This window comes from Podarcis raffonei, chromosome 7 (genome assembly GCF_027172205.1).
Source record: "Podarcis raffonei isolate rPodRaf1 chromosome 7, rPodRaf1.pri, whole genome shotgun sequence".
Classification (NCBI taxonomy): Eukaryota; Metazoa; Chordata; class Lepidosauria; order Squamata; family Lacertidae; genus Podarcis; species Podarcis raffonei.
The window spans coordinates 26,851,099-26,873,405 of NC_070608.1; the positions used below are offsets into that span (position 1 = coordinate 26,851,099).

The 22,307-nt window shown below is 42.6% G+C and overlaps 1 protein-coding gene across 5 annotated transcripts in view; it reads right to left on the reverse strand.

Moving 5' to 3' along the window:
* SLC26A7 (solute carrier family 26 member 7) overlaps positions 1–22,307 on the reverse strand; it is an 80,670-nt gene that overhangs the window by 52,187 nt on the left and 6,176 nt on the right. The window contains exons 2-4 of one of the 5 annotated variants that reach the window (XR_008331422.1): positions 20,520–20,627; positions 14,754–14,988; positions 3,641–3,751 (exon numbers count right to left, since the gene is read on the reverse strand). Coding sequence is in view for 1 of the 5 variants with exons in the window: in XM_053395677.1 (XP_053251652.1) it covers positions 3,641–3,751; positions 14,754–14,946 (304 nt within the window). In the remaining 4 variants the exon portion in view is untranslated. Of the gene's footprint in view, positions 1–3,640; positions 3,752–12,723; positions 12,816–14,753; positions 14,989–20,519; positions 20,628–22,307 lie in introns of those variants that run through there. The other 4 variants (XR_008331423.1, XR_008331425.1, XM_053395677.1 and 1 more) reach the window with 4 other exon arrangements.

The window sequence follows — 22,307 nt, forward strand, 5'->3', positions numbered from 1 at the left end:
GGGCTGGATCCTGAGTGCCGCGGGTACCCTGCTAAAGGGGTCCAGGAGGGGTGACTCTGTCCAGGAGTCCACATAGGGACTGATGGTCCAATACACCTCTCCCAATGGCGGGCTGTGCAGGGTTGTGGCACTCGATCCATGTTGGGGGATGACTCCCCAGCACAGGGTCGACCCCACTGAGTTCTTATCAGGCAGCATGTGAGCTGCCTGATGCTGGATACATGCCCAATGCCTTAGCCAAACATACTCTTTCCTGTAATCAATAAAGCTGTGGCCTAATTTGACCCAATACCAGGCTTCTGTGTCCATTCCTTCGGCCCTTCCCACACCAACCACAAACATAATGCGCCTGCGGCAGCAATCAAAATTACATTTGTGTGTTATTGAAATGATAAACAAAGGCTGTTTATTCAACTCCTGCTTTGTGAGTATATATGTGAGTCATCCTGCTAAATGTACATGGGATCCTTACATAAATGCTTGAGTGAAATATATATGAAATGTTGTTAATGGATGTTGTGATAGTCACCAACCCAATGGAGAGATCTGCAGCAAAGGAGTAACTTGTACAGTTAGGGGAAATATAAATTGTATGTCTTGGATCCTAAGGTGTACTTTAACATTTATACTTCTCTTTAAGGTAAATGTTATAAGAAATATTTGGGGGGTATTAATAGCATTATTGGAGGCATTATAGAATCGTTTCAAAACTATAAATTCACCCAGATCTATAAAAGATTACAAATACTGATCACAGAAAGAAGATACTTTACAATAACTACAAAGCGTTTTTTAAAAAAATGAACGCCAAATTTCTCCACTGATCAAAATTTTCTAACCAAACACTCTACGCCTTCATTCTGGAAATCTTGTTTCATCTAAAAGCAACATGAATAGCACAGAAAGTGCATCAATTACGCTGCTCAGATATCCCAAACCCTTTAAATATATCAAACTGCATCCAACATTTATTCAAATTACCAGATGTCCTAAATGCTTTGCTTGAAGAAACCAATAGTCCAGCTTGTCCCTGTTGGGCAATTACTACACTTTAAATGAAGTAACTACGTAATGTCTACTTTGCTGACTCAAGAGTTATGATCGCTTCCAAGGAACTTGCCACAAGATGCAAATCCAACTTGCCAGTGAGTTGCAAGGGGCCTTTGACAATAGGCTTTGCATACGTCCTGATGCAAATTCTATGTACTTTGGACGGAATGCTGCTTTCCCAGCAGACCACATGGCTGCTACAGAGCTGTTAAATGTAGCACTGAATGCACATTTTGGCACACAGACCATTTCCAAAAAACCACGCAATTACTCAAAAGACAATGATTGCTCCTTAGAAAGCATAATAACAACCAAAGGGAATGTGCATATACTTGGGCTTTTCAAACCCCGAGGGGATAGCTTTGTGTGTGGTTCCACGCAATTCAGAATTTCCCCTCCCCTATATCTGAAAGGCTCCCACAGCTCTTTCCCTTCCTCCATCCTTTCCAACCCGTATTAACTAAAGGGAGGCCATGACCCCCGTACCCAGCTCCATTGTTTTCTGCAACCGGGACCAGATGTTCTCTGTAAAAACCCTGCTTCTCATTTTGAGAGATCAGTTCTCAAATTAATATCTTAGACGGACCCCTTCTTTGGTTCTGAGTAAGCATCACTGAGATGCCCATATGAGCTTGAAAATTACCTAAGACCGGGCTGGGCAACTGGTGGGTTCCCAGATTCCCATCAGCCCTAGCCAGAATAGCCAATAGTCAGGGATGATGGGAACTGGACTTTCTAGATCCAATCACCTCTGCAGCAGGAGGAGGAGGAGGGGAAGGAGCCAGCTACTGGAGTTGTGCCATGGTCAGCTCCACACTTTGCCTCCGTGATTTGTGGGGTGGGGGCCCAGCCTTACCCCCAAAATGTAGGGACCCCCAAAAGGACTCAGCCCCCTGGAGCTGGCACTCTGGAGCATGATCATGATCCCCCCAAACTACACGTACTGTCAAAGAGGAAAGCAGACTCTGGTGTTTACAGAGTGAAGATTTTAAATTTTGCTCACCATCTAATTAAATAATAACAATAGAGCAAAAAAAATTTAAAAATTCATCAGTAAGCACAGGAGTCTGCTCTCCTCTCTTTGAGTCAATGTTTTCCTGCACATTCAAAGCATTTAGCCTTAGATACTGGAGGAAATATAGCTATCCTGACTAACAGACATTGATGCTGTTGTCTGTAAGCTCTTGTTATTTTTAAAGCACTGTCACAATTGAAAAGAACATTTGGTGTCAAGGTAGATGGAGTGAATCAAGTGCTTGAGGTGAGGCAGTAGAATGCGCACTGACGCCATTCTGACTAAAACCCAGCCAGGAATTGCTTGGTATGAGAGTTGGGCTCCAGCGCCCTTTGTAAGGGATGAATGATTTGGATGATACAGTGCAGCTGCCTAGAAGAATGGCAAAATGTCTGATGCAGGATTGCCCTTTCTTGCTTAACTATTCTTCTGTTGTACATAATATGTATTTATGTGTTTACATCCATACATAAAAAAGACCTTTATGTGTATGTGTGTGAGAGAGCGAGCCAGGCAGGGGACACACACACACACACAGAGAGAGAGAGAGAGAGAGAGAGAGAGAGAGAGAGAGAGATTATCTGGATATGCGTCAGCCAAACGATAACAACAATCTCTTCTGGTTTAAAAGCAAGTGAACATTGTGCAGCTCTTGTTTTTTGTTTCTGGAAATAAGCAAATAAACTGTCTTTGGCTGAGCTCTCCCAGGTGAAAGTTTCATCTTAGAGCAAATTTTATAGAGCATTATATATCATGGTATAATGTATTTATTTTGTTTATTTTTGAAACTTAAGAGCCTGCACTTCATCAAAAGACTCCAGGGCAGATTATAGCAATGAAACAATAAAACAAACAAGAGAATACAAACAAAACAATACAATACAACACAGTTAACTAAAACTACACCATCCATTCAAAGGCCAAAGGCCAAACCTTAGCATCCAAAGGCCTTCTGAAAGACACAGACCTTTAGCAGGCACCTGCCAGATCTCAAAGTGGAGAGTCCTTATGGAGATAGTGTTGGTGCAATATTAATGATGCAGATACAGTTCCAGATTGATCTTCATCATGCTTCCCCCACCCCCAAATAGTTTTATTACACAGGAAAAAAATGTAGTTGTAAAAGAAATGCACCAAAAAAATACCAAATTCATTTCTGGAGGGTGATTTCTATCTTCTCCAAGCTGCAAGAGTTCAGAAGAGTCCAACTACTGAAGTCCACAAAACTATTGCCGAATTTGAGCGTCACAGAGAGCACAACCCATCAAGCGCTGCTGTTACCCAAATTCCATTTACTTCTGCAGAAATTACATGGGGTTCCTACAAATGAATGGAGTCCGAAAAGTTGCAAAGCTTTGTGCATTGATCCTCGGGGACTCTTTGATTTTCAGATAAGCCAAATGGAAGCTAATTCTGCATTCTGACCTTCCATGGAAGAACAGCTTGTTTAATTTTTATTCATCATACACTGCGAGCTATACAAAACACTAACCTCGAAGGCAGCATTAAGAGAGAGTCAGCCAACAGACCTGTTAAGTTCCTGGAACTGGTCCTCAAGGATCCAGAAGCACTTACCTGTGGCAACGTGGCGTCCCATTCCAAATATGGCATAAATAATAACAGGGAAGAGAGATCCATATAAGCCAAACACAGGATGCACTGAAGAGAGAACAGCAAAGGCAAGCCCTGTAGAGAAGGTAGATGGGAATTATGAAACAAATCAGGTTACGTTCTGAAGGACTTTAAAAAGGGATTAGAAAGGTTCATGGAGCTATCAGAGGCCATGATGACAACATTCTGCCTATGCCTCTGAATACCAGTTTCTGGAAATCATGAACAGGAAGAATGCTGTTGTGCTCAGGTCCTGCTTGTGGCCTTCTCACAGGTATCCAGTTGGCCGCTGTAACAACAGAATGCTGGAGTAGGTGGGCCATTAGCCTGATCCGTCAGGCTCTTCGTATGTTCTTAATATCAATCTGTAATCAGAATCTCATTCTTTGACCAATTTTAGAGGTGGGGTAGCATGATACATTGGCGCTGTGGGTTAAACCACAGAGCCTAGGACTTGCCAATCAGAAGGTCGGCGGTTCAAATCCCCGGGACGGGGTGAGCTCCCATTGCTCAGTCCCTGCTCCTGCCAACCTAGCAGTTCGAAAGCATGTCAAAGTGCAAGCAGATAAATAAGTACCGCTCCGGCGGGAAGGTAAACGGTGTTTCCGTGCGCTGCTCTGGTTCGCCAGAAGCGGCTTAGTCATGCTGGCCACATGACCCGGAAGCTGTACACCGGCTCCCTTGGCCAATAAAGCAGGATGAGCGCCGCAACCCCAGAGTCGGTCACGACTGGACCTAATGGTCAGGGGTCCCATTACCTTTACCTAGCATGATACATAAGAACACAGGAAGCTGCCCTATGCTGAGCCAGGCTACTTGCCCTCCTGGCCCACTGATTTCTAATCATACCAAGATAGGCTATGCCCATGTTCCCAGGATGTTGAATCTATGAAGCACAATTTGTTACACTGTAGTTTGTATAAACAGGTTAGACAGTACCTAATCAATTCAATATTAGCAGAGCACCCTGGAATGGCTGACTCTTCTCATGTTAAGGGTCTCCTTGAGGATAAGATTGATACCATTACACTGCCAAAATTCAGTATGTACAAGCTAAAACTCCTCTGTTGGCTAGAAAGGCCAATCTTACACCTGAATAATTGCTGATATATACTATTGTACTGTGTACTTTTGGTCCATTGGACCGCACTAAAGCTGTGTGTGTGCTTTCTAATCTAACAAGCATCAGCTCTGCAATTGAGGACTTTCCTATCTTCTTCAACCTGATCCTTTTATAGATGGAGAAGCCAGAGATTGAACCAGCAACCCTCTGCACACAAAGCAGACTCTCTACCATTGAGCCACAGTCCCTTCCCTATGGGAATTCCATCTTAGCCACTGTACTAGGAGGAAGTCTCTGGTTTGAATCCTTCATCATCACAACTGCCAGTTAGTGGCCAAAGACCTGTCCAAACAATAAAAGCTTTTGCCTGCTGGTGAAAGGAAAGCAGAGGGGTGGCCCGCCTAGTCTCCCATGGGAGTAGGTTCCAGAACTTGGGGGTAGCCACCAAGGAAGTAATCTCACAGGTCCTCCTTGCCAAACTTTCCTTAAGAGTGGTGAGACTGAGAGAAGGTCCTTCCCTGAAGATCTCAAAACCTAGGCAAGTTCAAATAGGGAGATACAGTCCTTCTAATGTACTGGGTGTACTGCATTTAAATTTTAGTTAACTGCTCAGTCTATTCCAGCTGCAGAATCTGGAAGTCTCAGATATTTCACATCACCAGCTACCTGGTTCTTTTTTAAACAAACAAACAAATCTAGAGATGGCAAAGCAAGAGTCTGGGACCTTCTGCATGCAATGCATGTGTGCTATCACTTAGCTGTTGTTTCTCTCATAGAGAGTTTTCAGATTGTTCCTGCTGGACAGATCTACAAATCTCAAAAACACAGGGCTTATTCACACCTGACTTTTAAATAGGATCAAGAGGAACGTAAGATAATTTTCTTGCCACAATCTTTCCTAAAGTCAATAAAACATGAGGGAAAACAAGTAAATCATTAACAAGAAGTAACAGCCTACACATTAAGGTCACAATCCAGTCAAAGCTAAAAATTTTGAAAACCCATTGGTTTCCATTGGTGAGATGCAAGCATACGCTCGTCTTGAAATAAATGGGACTTGAAAATGCATTACTTTGGCTGGATCATGCATTCTACCATTAATGTCCATAGTGCTTTACAGAGTAATAATGAACCCTGAGCTGTAACATGAGCTCTGAGTGGAAGAGCAGAGCTCTGTTAAGGTGCTAACTATTCTTCAGTGTGAAGACCAAAGTCAAGTTAATCATTTTGCCAGATTTAGAATGCATGAGTGGACAAATTACATAATATGGCAAACGTATGCGACAGTGGGGGAGGGGGGAGAAAAGGTGGTGATGGAAAACAGATTAGATTAGGCAGTCTTTGTAAACTTTCTGTACCTAAAACTAAGTTTCAGTGTTCTTTAGTGTCTAGCCACAAAACCTGCCATAGTCTAAACTGTGAGATAAAGATGCATGATCAAAGTGATTACTTTTAAACATATTTTTAAATGTATGAATTATAGCCCTCCAAACCCACTACAAAAGTCAAGGCATTTGAGCACTGAATGAAGTATGAAAATATTAATCCTCAGTTCTTGCCTCTTTGTCTCATTAGCACCACTGTCCATCAAGCCATTCCCTCGAGTAGTTTTGTCTAAGAGCCCTTGTTGAGACTTGATTTATATTTATTACACGTCTTCCGCCTCTTTTCAGTGGAACCAGAAATGGGTCACCAAATGGCATATAATATTCCAAATGTGGACCTATCAGAGTTATATAATAGCATCATAGCTGGCAGCCTCAGGATGTTTCAGGTGAATGAAGCCTTATGTAAAGCACCTGCAAAGCCTAGGCAAGAATGTAGTCAGAGAGCACTGTGTCCAGTCACAGGAAGAATTTTTATTCTTGGCTCCGTCCAACGATCCCATAACACCAGGCGCGATCGTTGCTAAGCATGAAGGACTACATAGTTAGCCTTCTTACCTGCACGTCTTTTTACCCTGTGTGTGAGAATTCGTACTTAAAGCAGGAAATCCTATTCAAAGCCAAGCTGATTTATTTTACCTTTTTAAATAAACAACTTTTTTTATTTAACAATAAGAACATTGCTGTTCTTAAAGATGAACGCTGACAGGAGTGGAAGGGCTGCTTTAAAGAAGAGTCCACCCCTTGTGTAGATGAGCGCCAGTGTGGCATGGCAATTCAAGTGCTCAATGAGAGCTGAGGAGACCCAAGTTTGAATCCCCTTCTCAGCCAAAAAGAACTCAATGAATGACCATTGAGCCAGATTAGTCACTATGTCTCAGCCTAATCTACCTCACAGGGCTGTTGTTATGAGGGTCAAATGTAGAGGGGAGGGATCATATATAGCACTTAGAAATCCTTGAAGGAAAGACAGGTTATAAATGAAATGAATGAATGAATGAAATGGGAGTGCTTATAATAAATTGGCATGCACAAAGAAAAGGAAAGATAACTTTAGCAGTTTTGGTATCTGGCCACAAAATCACTGACCCAAACATCCATTTTGTAACTGGTGCAGAATTCAGCAGCCAGATTGCTGACCAGTGCAGGATGGTCCGAACGTACAAAACCAATTCTGGCATGAAGGTACTAGCTACAAATTAGTTTCCAGGCTCAGTTCAAAGTACTGGCTTTGATCTATAAAGCCTTATGCTGTTCAGGACCTCAATACTTCAGGGACCACTTCTTCTCACATAAACCGATGTGGAGCCAGCAATCATAATCTTGACCTTCTTATTGAGCCTCCTCCATGGAGGTCCAAAGGGTGGCAACATGAGAACAATCCTTTTCAGTGGTTCAAACTGGGTTGAAGAACACACTTAGGCTGCAATCCTATACACATATTTACCTACGAGAAAGTCCAGCTGAACTCACCTGGGGGTAATTCATTCTTGGTAGGCATGCATAGGATTATGCTGTTAAGCATATAAATATAACCAATTTCAGAGAAATGTAAGCATTCTGGGTGACGTACCATGGGACAAAGAAGCCAGCATATTTAACAGGAGTGCTTGCATCTACCAAGAATGTTCCTCTGCATCTTTTGAGTTTAACTGATGTCCTTAGCCTTCTGGAGTTTCAGAAGTTGCTGGATGGAAGACTCATTGAGACACATGATCCGTCTTTCTGGTTTTTAAGTACAAGTTTCAAGCATGTACACCAGCAGCCTAAGAAAGACTGCCAATTTTTAGGTTTTTTGCCAGCTCATGAAGTCTTAAGTTTCTTGGCTTTCTGAGAAACCCACAAGCCAAGTACAAAATTTAGAACTACCTTAGGTAATACATGGGCTTTGTCCCACAGCCCATGGCTCTAATCCTTTGCTAGCTAGCTTTGTTTTAAGAGCAATGATTCCTCTTGTTCTTCTGTTTAATTATAACTGCACAGTTCAAGTTAAAGGGCCATTTTTATGTGAGGCAAATGAGTTAGTAAAAACTACATAAATCGTCAGCCTCATGGGAAACCAAGGATTAAAAGCAACTTCTCTACCTGGCACTTGTGGCCAAAGTCTTGGAGACGGTGGTAGTGATATAAGTAGAATAAAACTTGGGAAGCGTGGGACACTATAAAATCTCTGTCCTCAAGCCAGAACATCTGGCTAGATCCTTGGAGAAATTTTAGCTATTAATTTGTAATTAATTAATAAGCCTGTAATCGCAGATTGATAAGTGATGCCAAGGCAAAGGATATGAATCTTTTGAAGGATGTGCAACCATATAAGCAAAAGAGATGTCTCCCTTTGCCAAATAGGATGAAAATCATGAAATGAGTCCGTCCAATGTATATTCAAAGCTATTTCAGAACACTGAGCTGCCTAGCAGTTCTTCCTCATCCATTGTCTCGTAGTTCCATGGCCAGTGGTGAGACCTTCTTAACACCATCCAGGCTATTAAGAGCTAGCCATACTGTCTGAGCTCCTTGGTTTTCCTTCTCTGATTCTAAGGACCAGCCATTAGAACCTAATAGAGACGTATCATATTTCCAAGCTCTCTAATCCAGCAATGGACTCACTAGATTCCTCATATGTTTCCTTCCACTGCTAGGAATCTTTGCTTGCTACTTTCCCTCTCTACTTTCATTTGACCTTCCATCTTCCTTTTATCTTATTCCCCCATCCCCTGAGCAAATTTATCCAATTATTCAACCACAGCAGTGGTAAAATCCCCCCCTCTATTCCAATAAACCCTCATCCAGAAACAAACTGGTGCTACAAAGGCCAGGCCATGCAAAAGCATAGAAGGTCTCAAATGCTGCTAAGAGGTCCAGCAATGGGATTAAATTTCCCCTGTCTGCCCCACTGAGCTATAAAAGCTGTTTCCATAATATAACCAGGCCTGAAAAGAGATTAATATGGGTCTACATGATCCCTTTCATCCAAATGGAAGGTCCACATAGCTGTCATGAGTAAATAGCCTTTGGTGGATTTATCTTCCATGAATTTGTCTAATCCGTTTTTTAAAAGCTATCTAAGCTAATATATACCTCTGTCTATTTATAGTGTCAGGTAACAGAGTTCTTTTCTCTTCAGGGAATACAAAAAGAAAACACGCATCAGTGTTGCATCATCCATCAGTTCAAATACAAACAACAGATTAGTCTTGCAATTATTATTCCTCCCACAGTGCTTATGAAACCAATTGAGGGATGGATTTCTATGTTTCTTAAAATTAAGTTTAGGGCACTGGAGTAAGGGGATTGAAATGGATGAGAAATTGTGTTAGGAAAAAGTCTCTCCAGATCCAATCTAAGCATGCACTAAACAAATATGGCATTCCTTTGAGAATTGCATCATTTCAGATGTTCACGTACGACCCCAATGAAGCAGGAATGAGGATGGGTAATGGCTAATAAATTTAAATTCAATACAGGTAAGCTGTCACTTATTCATCCACATCAGTGACTGATGTGGACTGATCCACATTCTGACCAATCCTCAAGTGGTTCTGCCACAGCTGGACCCATAAATGTACTACCATGTGATCACTTTAACAATGTGTCTCTCTGAATTGGTTCTAAATTCAATGAACCCTTTTGTACAGGCAAGGCGTATGAGTAGATTGAGAGGCATGAGCCATATGAGCATCAGAAATAAGGGTGGGGAACCTTTTCAGTCCAAGGACCACATTTCTTTCTGGTCCATCTTCCAAGGGCCATGTGCCAGTCATGGGCTGGGCCAGAGCAACAAATGTAAATTTTGCCTTTGTGCAGTAGGCTAGTTTCTTGACATGGACTGGTTGGATGCAGAGGAAAGGTGGAAGGAACCGGCTGGGGAACCCCCAAGAGAAGGCGGCTCAGAGCCCAGAGAGTGGTGGTAGGATGACAATGAGGGGTGAGAGGGAGAATAGGGAGAAGACTAGGAAAAGGAGGTGTCAGAAGCTGAAGGGGTTAACAGGGCTCAGTGAGCTGTGAGTCTGTGGCAGAGAGAAGTCTGGAATCAGAGGCAGAAGCTGAAGCAGAGGAGGAGAGAGGCCAAGAGGCAGAGATGAGTCAGGTTGGTGAAGAGTCACAGGTGTCTCCCCCTCCTGCTGTGACAAGCTCCCCTCCCCTCTGGTCTCCCAGGACCAGGAAAGGCTTGAAAGGAGTGGAGGAGGGATTGGTGATGTGCAGACGCAGTCTCTGATTGCTTGGGGGGAAACCCCAGAGAGGAGGGGACTTAGGCAGCTGTGAGGAGGCGGATACCTTTATTATTATTATTATTTATTATTAACTACTTATATCCCACACATTTCACTGGGCTGCTCAGCAACTGCTTCATGGGGACAAGGCCAACCAGTGATGAGTTGCTCTGTTCGTTAGGCTTGACACTCCTGTGTGGATCAGGTTTTTACTAATAAAGAGTTAATTCCAACTTGAACAGTGCAATGTACTGCTTGCTCACTTCTGACATTTCTACATCCTCACACTCCTCTCTATTCTCCATTCAGACAAGCAAGAGGCATTAGCAGGGCTCAAGAACATATTCTAGCCACGCAAAAATATCTGGGGTGTGAAACAGAACCTGTGAAGGGTGTGAGCTGGAGAAATTTCCAAAGGCCAGAGTGAGAGCCTGGAGGACTGCATTTGACCCCTGGCCTGAGGTTTCACACCTCCGAGCTGGACTGTAAACCTCCTGCCTTCAAAGTTTCTATGGCAGACTATGGCACTCTTAGCTCACTCCACATAAATTTCTGACCCATCTGAATAGCTAGGAAGCAAAAGGATTAGCCTACCAATAGCACCCATAGTGCACTATTGGCTATATGCTGACACGAAGCCAAAAGAGATAGGAAGCGGTTGTCTGTAGCCAATGGAGGAGATGTTTAGGTGGCATGATTGGTGAAGATAGCTGCTTTGGAGTATAAGAGGATTTTGGAGGGTAAGCAGTGGTACATGGACTTAATGTCACTTCCACGTGGCAGTTTTGGTGCTGCTCAAACATTCAATTTTTTTGCCGTGTTCACACAATGCCATCCTCATCAAAATGATATCCTACAACATCTCCTCATTTAATCCAGACCACTTTCATAGGTTTTGCTTTCTTATCAGATTTTCCACGTAAATCATGGTTAAATAGGAAAATAATACAGGGCAGCGTTTTGATGAAGACAACATTCTATGGATGCTGAGCAAAACTTGCATGCAAAACAGTGCAGAGTCCATAATAAACTGAAGGATGGAAGCACTCTAAATGATAGGGGACTTAGAATTGCAAGGAGGTCTTAAGGTCTGGGTGGAAACTGGTGATTAGGAGCAGCAGCAGTGTTGATGAAGGTTTTTTTGCACATTGGGATTGAATGGTAACGAGTGTACTTAGTAATCAACTACTGATCCTTTTATTGCCTCCCACACCCCAAATCAAATACTGAAAACTGAGTGCAGCCCTTGGACATCTTCTGAATGAAGAGTTTAGACTCCAGTTTGACACCCCTTCTTTGTGTGTGTCTGCTATGGGATTAACATCCATGCTATCTGATTCTGCCCCCTCTCAACTTTTTGAATCAAATCTCTCATTAGCATTTAGATATTGCACAAGTTTTTAAAGAACAAAATCATCCTGTGCCAGGGCAGAATGAACAGTAAAGCTTGACAGAATGGCATCTGAACATTCCTTAAAGGTAATGATCCGAAGTCAAAAGGCGGAAGGAAACACTTGGGCAAAACCTGTTTGGTTAACAGAATAATTCCATGGCTCAGACAGCCATTTATCCTGGGGATTCAAGCAAATATCAAAGCAGATGTAGGCTGCAGATATCAAAGAGTGCTTCCTTCTCAGAGAATAGTTACCAATGGAATAAGTTGCCTAGGGAATTGTAGAATCTCCTTTAAATGGAAGCTTAATTGGAATCTGCTTTATATTAAAGCCTCGCCCTCTTGTATGATCCTCATGATTTCCTGCGGTTCCTTTCTACATCATGATGATATCATTGGAAGCTCCTAGCCACATAGGAAAAGCTAGATTTGGGTACCCCAGTGCTATGTTATCCTGTAAACTACGACAACATGGAATTTTGCTACATGACCTAGAGCTTCTGACATTCTGATTGGCACAGGAAGCAGCCACACTGCAATGGCCCCCATGCCACAAGCAGAAGTGGGGCCAGGAATAGACTGGGTGAGAATGAATATATAAAAATATATAGATACACACACACACACACTCCCATCCTCCTTGACCACTGGCCATGCTGGCTGAGGCTGATGACAGCTGGAGTCCAGTGAAGTCCTGAGCTAGAGAATGCTGCTGTACTAAGTTTACAGAAGACTAAATGAAATACTATGCTGACAACCATTAGCTTAGGCAGCTTTAAAAGAAGTTAGCCAAATTCAATGAGATCTATCAGTACCATTAGCATAAGGTTACCAGACGTCCCCGTTTCCCAGGGACAGCCCCCGGATTTACAAATCAGTCCACATACAAAATCAATTGAAGTTGAAAAGCGTCCCTAGATTTATTGAAAAAAATCTGGTAACCTTACATTAGCAATAACAGCCAGGAAGAATCACTATGCTCCAAATTAGAATACCTTTGCATTCACAGGTGCTGAGATTCAAAGACTAGAGAATGCCGTTACCTTCATCCCCTGCTTGTAAACTCTTCGTGAGCATCTGATGGCCTCTGGTGGAAAGAGAATAATGCACAGGACAGACCTTCGGTATAATCTAGTGGGTTTTTCTTATGTTCTTATATTTGTTTTATTAATATAATCAAGACCATAGCTTCATGGCAGAGCACCTATTTTACACACAGAAGATCTCTGGCATCTCCACTATATTAGATATGATGGACAGGATAGCAGGTGATAGGGGAAAGTCCTCTGCCTGAGTCCTTGGGGAGCCACTGCTGACGGGAAAATATTGGGCTCACTGGATCAACGGTCTCACCTGATATAAAGGCAGCTTCTTATGTAATGGAATTGGTAGTTTTCTTTAGCATCACCTGTGTATTCTAAGCTGTAGCCAATAAAGTCCAAGAACTCATTTGTGGAAATCCAAAAAAGAAGGCTGGAGAAAAGTACTACCTACTCTTGCCTGCCTCTTAATTCAATATTTTGGTTGGCTTCAAACATACCATTGTTAGCTGTGTTTTAATTGCAATTGTTGCCTATGAGTGTACCAGTGAAACAAGATCCTTTACAGTACTACAGTATTAAGGTCTTTAAAGTTAAATCATGCCAGCGCAGATGTTCCTAATTACTCCAAAAGCATAAATACTTACACAAACCGGTTGGTTCCAGCTGCAGAATAATTCAATTAAAGGAGCACTTATAATTTTCAATGCATGAATGAGGACTAAGGCTAGCTGTTAGGGAATCTGTAAAAGAACAGCTATCACAAAATGTTTGCCTCTGAATGATCTTTCAGCTGTTTTCACAATACACTGAATGGGGGATTTCTCTGAAATGTCATATATAACATGACAGAAACCTTAATTTCTCCAAAAACTATTTAAGTAGTTTTGTACTTTTCACATCTGTCCCCCCCCCCAGGTATCAGTCAGGGGGAGATTTCTTTGCACCTATGGCAACCAAACTAAATTGGAGCTCCCCCCTGATTTTTATTACAGCTTTCCATGGCAATTTACAGTATATCTCAGAAGACAAACATGACTGCAAAACGCCACAATTTTTGCTACCGTGATAAACATGTAACAAGGTACTATTTTATGTGCTAAACTCTTTGTGGCTTGTTGGCTGTTGCTGACAAGGAAGTGGCAGGTAACACTAGGGGGTAATGCTAATGTTTGTCTGTCTCTTCACTGTTTCTCTCATATGAGCAGGGGGAGAGAAAGATGCTACTTTCAAGGTGAATTGCTAGATTTTCATAGAATAATTATAATAACACTTAGCATTTACGTTTCAGTTTATGGCATTCAAAATACTTCACAACCATTATCTTGGTAAGCAGTAATCCTCACAAGAACCCTGTAAGGTAGGTCAGTATAAGTGTGTTGTTCTCATTGCAAACATTGTGCAATAAAGCACAGCAACAACCAACAAAGGAGGGTAAAAGCAGATAGATTAGTAAAGGGTTAACGCTACAATCCTACTATACATCCCACTGAACAGAGTGGGATGTACTTCTACATCAGCATGCATAGATCTGTACTGTGAGTTTCACTTCATAATTAAAGGGTTCTGCTGTGAGTAGCAGTAAACCTCTCTGCACAGGTATAATTATTTTTTAAAGGAGACAAGCAAGAATCGCTCTTATATATGCCGTCGGATGGCACCCAATTTATATGCTGTATCTGCATGCACACACAAATGCTGCCAAACATATATTACTATTGTTGTGTGCTTGCATGTTCAAGGGGAGAAATGCCCATTGATTTCAGCAAGGTTAAGGCACATTTAATCTGCGAGCAAGCCCCCTCGAGCACAGCGGAATTTACTTCCACGTAAACACACGTAGGCGTCCGCTGTAAGTTACACCGAATGGGTCAAGGATAAGGAAAGGGGATGGGGGAAATCAGTTCTGGTAGGAGACAAGCACAGGCTTGAGCAGTTCAACCTGTACGCTAAACAGCTATCGGAGCCCGTTTCCAGCACAGTACCTTGAGTCACCTGCTGAACAGCCAGCATCATCCCAGAAATTGTGTCAGGAAGCAGGTCTGCTTTCCAGTTGTAGTTTGGCGCCCACTCCAGAACAGGGAGCCTCCTTACACACCACAGTTTGAAGTCTTCGTAGCGAAGTGCATGGATCTTTCTCCAGATGGCATTTTTCCTTTTTCGCTTGGCCCCTGCCATGCTGTGTTCCCACTACCCCTTTCCTTCACAATGTTCCTTCTTCTGTAGCAGAAGAAAATAATAATAGAAAAGGGGGGGAGAGAACACTGCCTCTGTTGAACTGCACCCAGTTGGTATGAAATTCGCTTATTCTTCTGTCAGGTTATACTTTCAGATCTGTGAAAGAAACACCCGTTCTTTTATCTCCCTCCCCTCCTTTCTTCCAGTGTCAGAACCTTGCTGAGTATGTTTTGCTTTCAACCATGCAAACTATCTAAAAGGCTGTTCATGTTCAGCACAATATTTTTTCTGCCCTAGCCAGAGATGTGGTCTAGCCTTATGACAGTTTATGGTTCTCTTTGCAGTCATTCTCCTCCTTATATTCAGTGTAGTGCTTGTACGTTTGGCCTGGGTCCAGCATTAAAATGAGGTAGTGCTGGGCGTTTGTTCGATGTGGGTTGGGCTATGCTAATGAAAGCAGGAAGTGCCCAGGCAGACAGGAGTCTCCTTGCCAACCATTTAGAGAGAGAGAGAGAGAAAGAGAGAGAGAGAGAGAGAGAGAAGCAATTTGTCTTTTTTTGCGAGGGAAACACTACACAGAACTTCTCTCCCTCCCTCTCTAGCCAGAGGAAAAACTCATCAGTGCATTAAAAAGTTACTCCGAATCCCTGGTGCTGGCAAACATGCTCAGTGAATTTAGCTAGACCTCTTGCAACATGACACTTTAATTAAAACATTCTCTTTGGAACAGCAGCTCGTGGATTAGACTGCCCACACGTCTTGGCACAGTTGATACCAGCTGAAAACAAACAGGGAGACCTTTTCAGGTAAGCTGGCAAGCTTACCAATTGGCTATGCACAATCCCCCTGATTTAGCCTGTTCCTTCCCCTTTAAGAAGGGTTTTGATATGCAGAAATGAACAGGTGAAGCTTTTTATAGCCAGTATGGTCTACATTTTGTGACTAGGAGCTAAATGGGATCCCCCCCTGCAATTGCTGCAGATTAAATTGCTGTTAAAGGAACAGCTAGGGAGGCTGCTTCAGAAACTGGCCATCATGGGAACATTGGGAGCTGCTGTCTATTTGGCCCCAGTACTGCCTTTGGCTGGCAGTGGCTCTCCAGGTCTCAGACAAAATACCTGCTATGAACCTCTTTAATGCAGATGCCAAGGACTGAACCTGGGACCTTCTACAGTCAAAGCACGTGCTCTGCCACTCAGCTATGCATGCCTTCTAAGGGCTTCTACACACATTACATTTCTGAGGTGTGGCACATAGGATTTTTACAATAGACGCCTAGAAACATAATGTGTGGATGTGGCAAAGTGGTATGTGAACACACAAGCATCACACAAATGCAGTCTTCAGAGCACCATGCTGACTGCCTTATTCTCCCTCTTCAATGTACCGCAGGCAGCAAACTCAGGTTGCTGCTGTGTAATGTAAGCTCCCAGTGTGGTGTGTAAAACAAAAGTTGCAGAGCATCCTCAAAGAACCAAGGTGCTGACCAGGTGCTTGCCCTCCAATTGGTAACATGGGCAGTGCACACTCACACCCCATTTTTCCAGTAAGTTCATAAGCCTGGTATGAGTTGAAAGAAACCCAACAAGACTGTTCTCATCACAATGGAAAAATTGGGATCTACATGCCACCATAATGTAGCTAATTGCAGCGCTGCACTAGATGGTATGGTGGTTTATCTAGTTCTGATAAGTACAGCTAGATATCTATTCAATTCCTAATATGCAGTTTGTGCTCACCATCCACATTTTACAGCTGTTTAATCTGCTCTCTCCTATTGCTGCTGTTGGCAGTTTATACAGCTAATATGCTCTCTATGGAGACTAGTCTCTAAATATTTGTAATGCCTAGTGATTTCTTATTGTTCCTGTACTCATATTTCTTTTTCCAGGTGCTCAGATGCTACCCTACTGAATATATTACTCTGTTATAAATGCCTAGGTACTTAAATATCACACATTTTATAATGGCATCAAAGAAACGGGGAAATAATGCGTTTTTTTCTGTTATAAGTATATATTCTGCATTTATGAGTCATGGAAACCATTAGGCAACAAGGTGCTAGTCAAGTAATCCACGATGCATATAAAGCATTATGAATTCCCCCCTGCCTCAGCCCCAGAGGGTAATGAGTAACATTCAAGCTAATCTCCGCTGCATAACAGAGCCATTCATCTCTTCGTAACATGGGGTTTCTAATTTTGAAACCCGAACATCAACTTATGCACTGCAGCAAGAAAAAGGCTTCAATGAAGGGAGAGAGATGCCCACTAGAGAGATGGATCCCACCACTTCATCCGCCATATACAATTTTTACTGGGTATTCATAATTAAGGATATATACCAGTGATATACACAGACCCTATGCATTAAAAAAAAACCAACAATCTGTGTCTGAGTCACTTTGTGCTTTCTCTCCACTTTGAACTGTGTTTCAAGTTCTGAGCCACTCTGTATACAGCAAAGCACTGTGTTTCCCCACTAAGTATAATGCAAAATCTAAAAATGGCTATGGTTTTTTTTCTCCCTTTTGGCCAAAGTTGATGAAATTTACAGGCACAGGAAACACTCCAGAGTGGATTGAGGCTGCCAAATTGCAGATAAATAGGTCCAGGGGCTTTTTGTTGTGGAGGTAAAAAGAATTAGCTTTTCTCCATTATATCTTATTAAGGGGTATCACTTTCTTAAGGTAAAGGTAAAGGGACCCCTGACCATTAGGTCCAGTCGTGACCGACTCTGGGGTTGCAGCGCTCATCTTGCTTTATTGGTCAAGGGAGCCGGCGTACAGCTTCCGGGTCATGTGGCCAGCATGACTAAGCCGCTTCTGGCTAAACCAGAGCAGTGCACGGAAATGCCGTTTACCTTCCCGCCGGAGCGGAATCTATTTATCTACTTGCACTTTGGCGTGCTTTTGAACTGCTAGGTTGGCAGGAGCAGGGACCGAGCAACGGGAGCTCACCCCGTCACGGGGATTCGAACCGCTGACCTTCTGATTGGCAAGTCCTAGGCTCTGTGGTTTAACCCACAGCGCCACCCACGTCCCTATCACTTTCTTAGTTTAAGATAATTAAGAGGTGGCTGAATGGTGGTGTGTATTTCTTTATAGTACTTTTTTTAAAAAATAATAAATTTAAAGCCTTTCTTCTGGTGGTTGTTTGAGTCCTCAGATAGGTCTTTATAGGTCTCAGATATCATAATGCTGTTATACAAATTATGGTGTGACCGCATTTGAATACTGTGTACATTTCTGGTCACGTCACCTTAAAAGGGATATTGTAAAACTGGGTGAGATTGCAGCATATGGGGATTTTTTAGTCTAGAAAAAAGGCATAATCTAACTTGATAGATTATGAATGACAGGGAGAAAGTAGATAAAGGTTTTTCCCCTCCCTCGTAACACTAGGATTGATGAAGCTGAATACTGGAAGATTCAGTACAGATTTTTCTTTTTAGAAGTATTTTTACACAGCACATAAACTATGGAACTCTCTTCCACGGGAGGCAGCGATGGCCATCAACTTGAGTGGTTTTAAAAGAAGACTGGACAAATTCATGGAGAGAGCTATCAATGGCTACTAGCCATGATGGATGGCATTGTTCTGCCTCCACAGCTGGAGACAATGATGCTTTTGGATACCAGCTGCTGGAAACCACAGGAGGGAATAGTGCTATTGGGCTTGAATCCTGCTTGCATGTTCCCACAGGCATCTGAGTAACCACTGTGAGAACAGGATGCTGGACTAGATGGGCCACTGGCTTAACCCAACAGGGCTCTTGTGTCCTTATGTTCAGATGTTTATTTTATTTTCTTATGGCAAGTTCCCAATGATAAGGGTTGTTGATGCTGCTGCTGATCAGTGCAGTATTGAGTGGTTATTTGCATGGGTGGAGCAGCTACCACAGATCAAACCCAACAGACAGAACTCAGCTTTCCTGTTTCCTCACATCATCCCAACCACAGCGCTTTCCAGTGGTGTCTGTTCATGCATGCAAGTCATCCAAAGTCCAATCTGTGTAGGATGAATGTGTGTTGGGAGTGTGGGGACGGCTAGGCATAGGCAGGCGTTGCCTCAAATGCATGCATGCTTGCTTGAACTCAAAAGAGAACCTACATGCATAGGCTGCCTTCAGATATTCATTTATTGTGGTGAGGGCTCAAGCTTTCTGCTTCAGTTCCTTCCCTCCCACATCTGCATGTTGTTGTTGTTTAGTCATGTCCGACTCTTCATGACCCCATGGACCAGAGCACACCAGGCACTCCTGTCTTCCACTGCCTCCCGCAGTTTGGTCAAACTCATGTTAGTAGCTTCAAGAATACTGTCCAACCATCTCGTCCTCTGTCGTCCCCTTCTCCTTGTGCCCTCCATCTTTCCCAACATCAGGGTCTTTTCCAGGGAGTCATCTCTTCTCGTGAGGTGGCCAAAGTACTGGAGCCTCAGCTTCAGGATCTGTCCTTCCAGTGAGCATGCAGGGCTGATTTCCTTAAGAATGGATATGTTTGATCTTCTTGAAGTCCATGGGACTCTCAAGAGTCTCCTCCAGCACCATAATTCAAAAGCGTCAATTCTTCGGCGATCAGCCTTCTTTATGGTCCAGCTCTCACTTCCATATATGACTACTGGGAAAGCCATAACTTTAACTATATGGACCTTTGTTCTATTCAGACTGAACATTTGTAAAATGCTCAAGCACTGAGCAATCAAAGGATCAGAAATAATGTGTGAAATGGTTTGAAACCCCACCATAACTAAAAGCATACATGAATGTTTGTGAGAAAACAAGGACGTAGGTTCTGTAGCTGAACCAACGCTTAGAAAATGTTCTGAATGTCAGTCCCATAACTTTATAATAAAGAGTGTCTCTGAGCTGGTGCAAGGTGCGTTTATTTCCCTCCTAAGCCAGCCTAGTGCATCCTCACTCTTCTTAAGGTGAGGGAGGCAGAGTTAGCAAGTTAGATGGGGATGCTTCTAAGCTTAAGGGGGGAAAGCTCTCTGAAGAAATTAAGCACTGCAGCCCATGCTAGTTAACTTTTGCAATCCAGACTGATCACAAAAAGATGGTTAACATCAATGGAAATTAATTCCCATATGAAACAAGCTTTACAATGTGCTGCAGCAGGAAATGTTTTGTGGCTATGTTTTAGTTGTTGGATCTTTAAAAGTCCCTGCAATCATTTTATGGATAATGTGATTGAGTATCTCTACAGAAGAGCTAGCAACAGGGGGCACCAAAGCATTAAAGATTCTGCAGCAGCCACTACTGATGACATAAGTGCTACAAGAGCAGAAGGAGATGCTGAAAGAAAAGAAAAGGCCCAATGGAGTCAAAAACAAAAATACATCTCCCAGCCCAAAAGCAAACAGGAAGGTGGCAATTTTTCATGACTGCTAATACATGAATTCTGCTGGCTTTCGTTGGAATGATTACCAATCAAAATCCCAAATGCACAGGAGCTTATGTGCTTGTCACTGGAGTTAAAAGGGCTTCATGAGCATCTTTTCAGGACTTGAGGTTTCTATAAAATCTATTATAACTAGAAAGGCAGTTGTGTAATGGGTCATGAAAGTCGTCACCTTTGCAAAGCCTATTGATCTTTCTCTTGATGCAGGATCTTCTCTAATGTCACAAAGGCCCTCGTTAGCCACATGGATGCAGCTCCCTTTCTGGAAAACACCCCAGGTCTGCAGAAATGTATGCATTAGAAGAAAATAATAATAATAATAATAATAATAATGCACAAACAGAGCCCAATGTGGCCTCCAGGAGCCAAGGAATATTAAGTGTCAGTTGGTGGGGGAAGGAAAGGGAAGATGGGGAGAATTGGCTTGATTCTTTTCCTAGTAACATGCAGGTTCAGTTCACATGGAATGCTAATGCATAATGCAATAAATAAAAGCAGCTATAAAATAAAATTAAAAATTATAAAGCATGTAGCACAGTACATTACCATTACCATTGCTACAACAGTCTGAAAAATCATTAAGGGTTGGATGTGGGAAAAGCCTTTGGTATGATTGACTGGCCCTTTTGAGCAAGATCCATTCAAGAAATGAATATTGGTGGCAGATTTAAAGAAGAGATTGCCCTCTTATATAAGGACCCAACGAAAAACGATTTTGTTAACAATCACCTGTCAAAGCCACTAAGGCTACAGTGTCCCTTCGACACCTTATTGTTTGTCATGGTTTCCAATCTTTTTTCAACCATTAGCAATTTTGATAGGAATCAACCAAATGATCCATAGAATTACCTTTGGCTTGTAAGAATTCAAAATTTCACTGTATGTGGATGCAGGGCCTGAGCTCAACAGCGCTCTCCTCATTTGCAATTCCCAGAAACTAATATACAATGGCACACTGTCTTTGACAGTGAAGGAAAGCATAGCCAACATAGCCAGCACAGAATGATACCTCTATCCTCCATGAATTTGTCTAATCCTCTTTTAAAACCATCCAAGTTAGCAGCCATTACTACATCTTGAGGAACAAATCCCATCGTTGATCTATTCGCTGTCTGAAGAAGTACTCCCCACATTCCCCGTCCTGAACATTCAAACATTCAGGTTCTTCAGATGGCCCCAAATTCTAGTATTAGAGAGAGGAAGAAAAGCATTCCACTTTCTCCACGACATGCATTACTTTATAAACCTCTAACATGTTCCCCCTTCCGTGCTCCTTTCCTAAACTAAAAAGCCCCAAATGTTGTGACCATTCCTTTCCTCAAAGAATTACTCCATCCCCTCCAATTTTGGTTGTCCTTTTCTGAACTTTTTCCAGCTCTGCAAATGCCCTCCCTTTTCTTTTTAGATGAGGCTACCAGAACTTTACATAATATTCCAGATCTCATCTCACCATTTGTATACTGGCATTATGATATTTGCAGGGGGGGTTTTCAATCCTTTTCCCATATGATCGCTAACATTTAATTTGACTTTTTCACTGCAGCCTCTGGGGCCATCTGGGTATCCACTATGACCCTGGTCAGTCACTGCCAGTTAAGATCTCATTAGTGTATTTGTGAAATTACGATATATATATTTTTCTGTTGCCCTAATGCATCTCATTTCACACTTGCTTAATTTGAATTGCATTTGCCATTTTACTGCCAATTCACCCAGTTGGGAAAAATCACTTTGTAGGTCATCACAATCTCTTTAACCACATTGAACAACTGAGTGTCACCAGCAAGCCTGGTTACCTATTGATCACCCATAACTCTACATCATAAAGGTAAAGGTACCCCTGCCCGTACGGGCCAGTCTTGCCAGACTCTAGGGTTGTGCGCCCATCTCACTCTATAGGCCAGGGGCCAGCGCTGTCCGGAGACACTTCCGGGTCACGTGGCCAGCGTGACATCGCTGC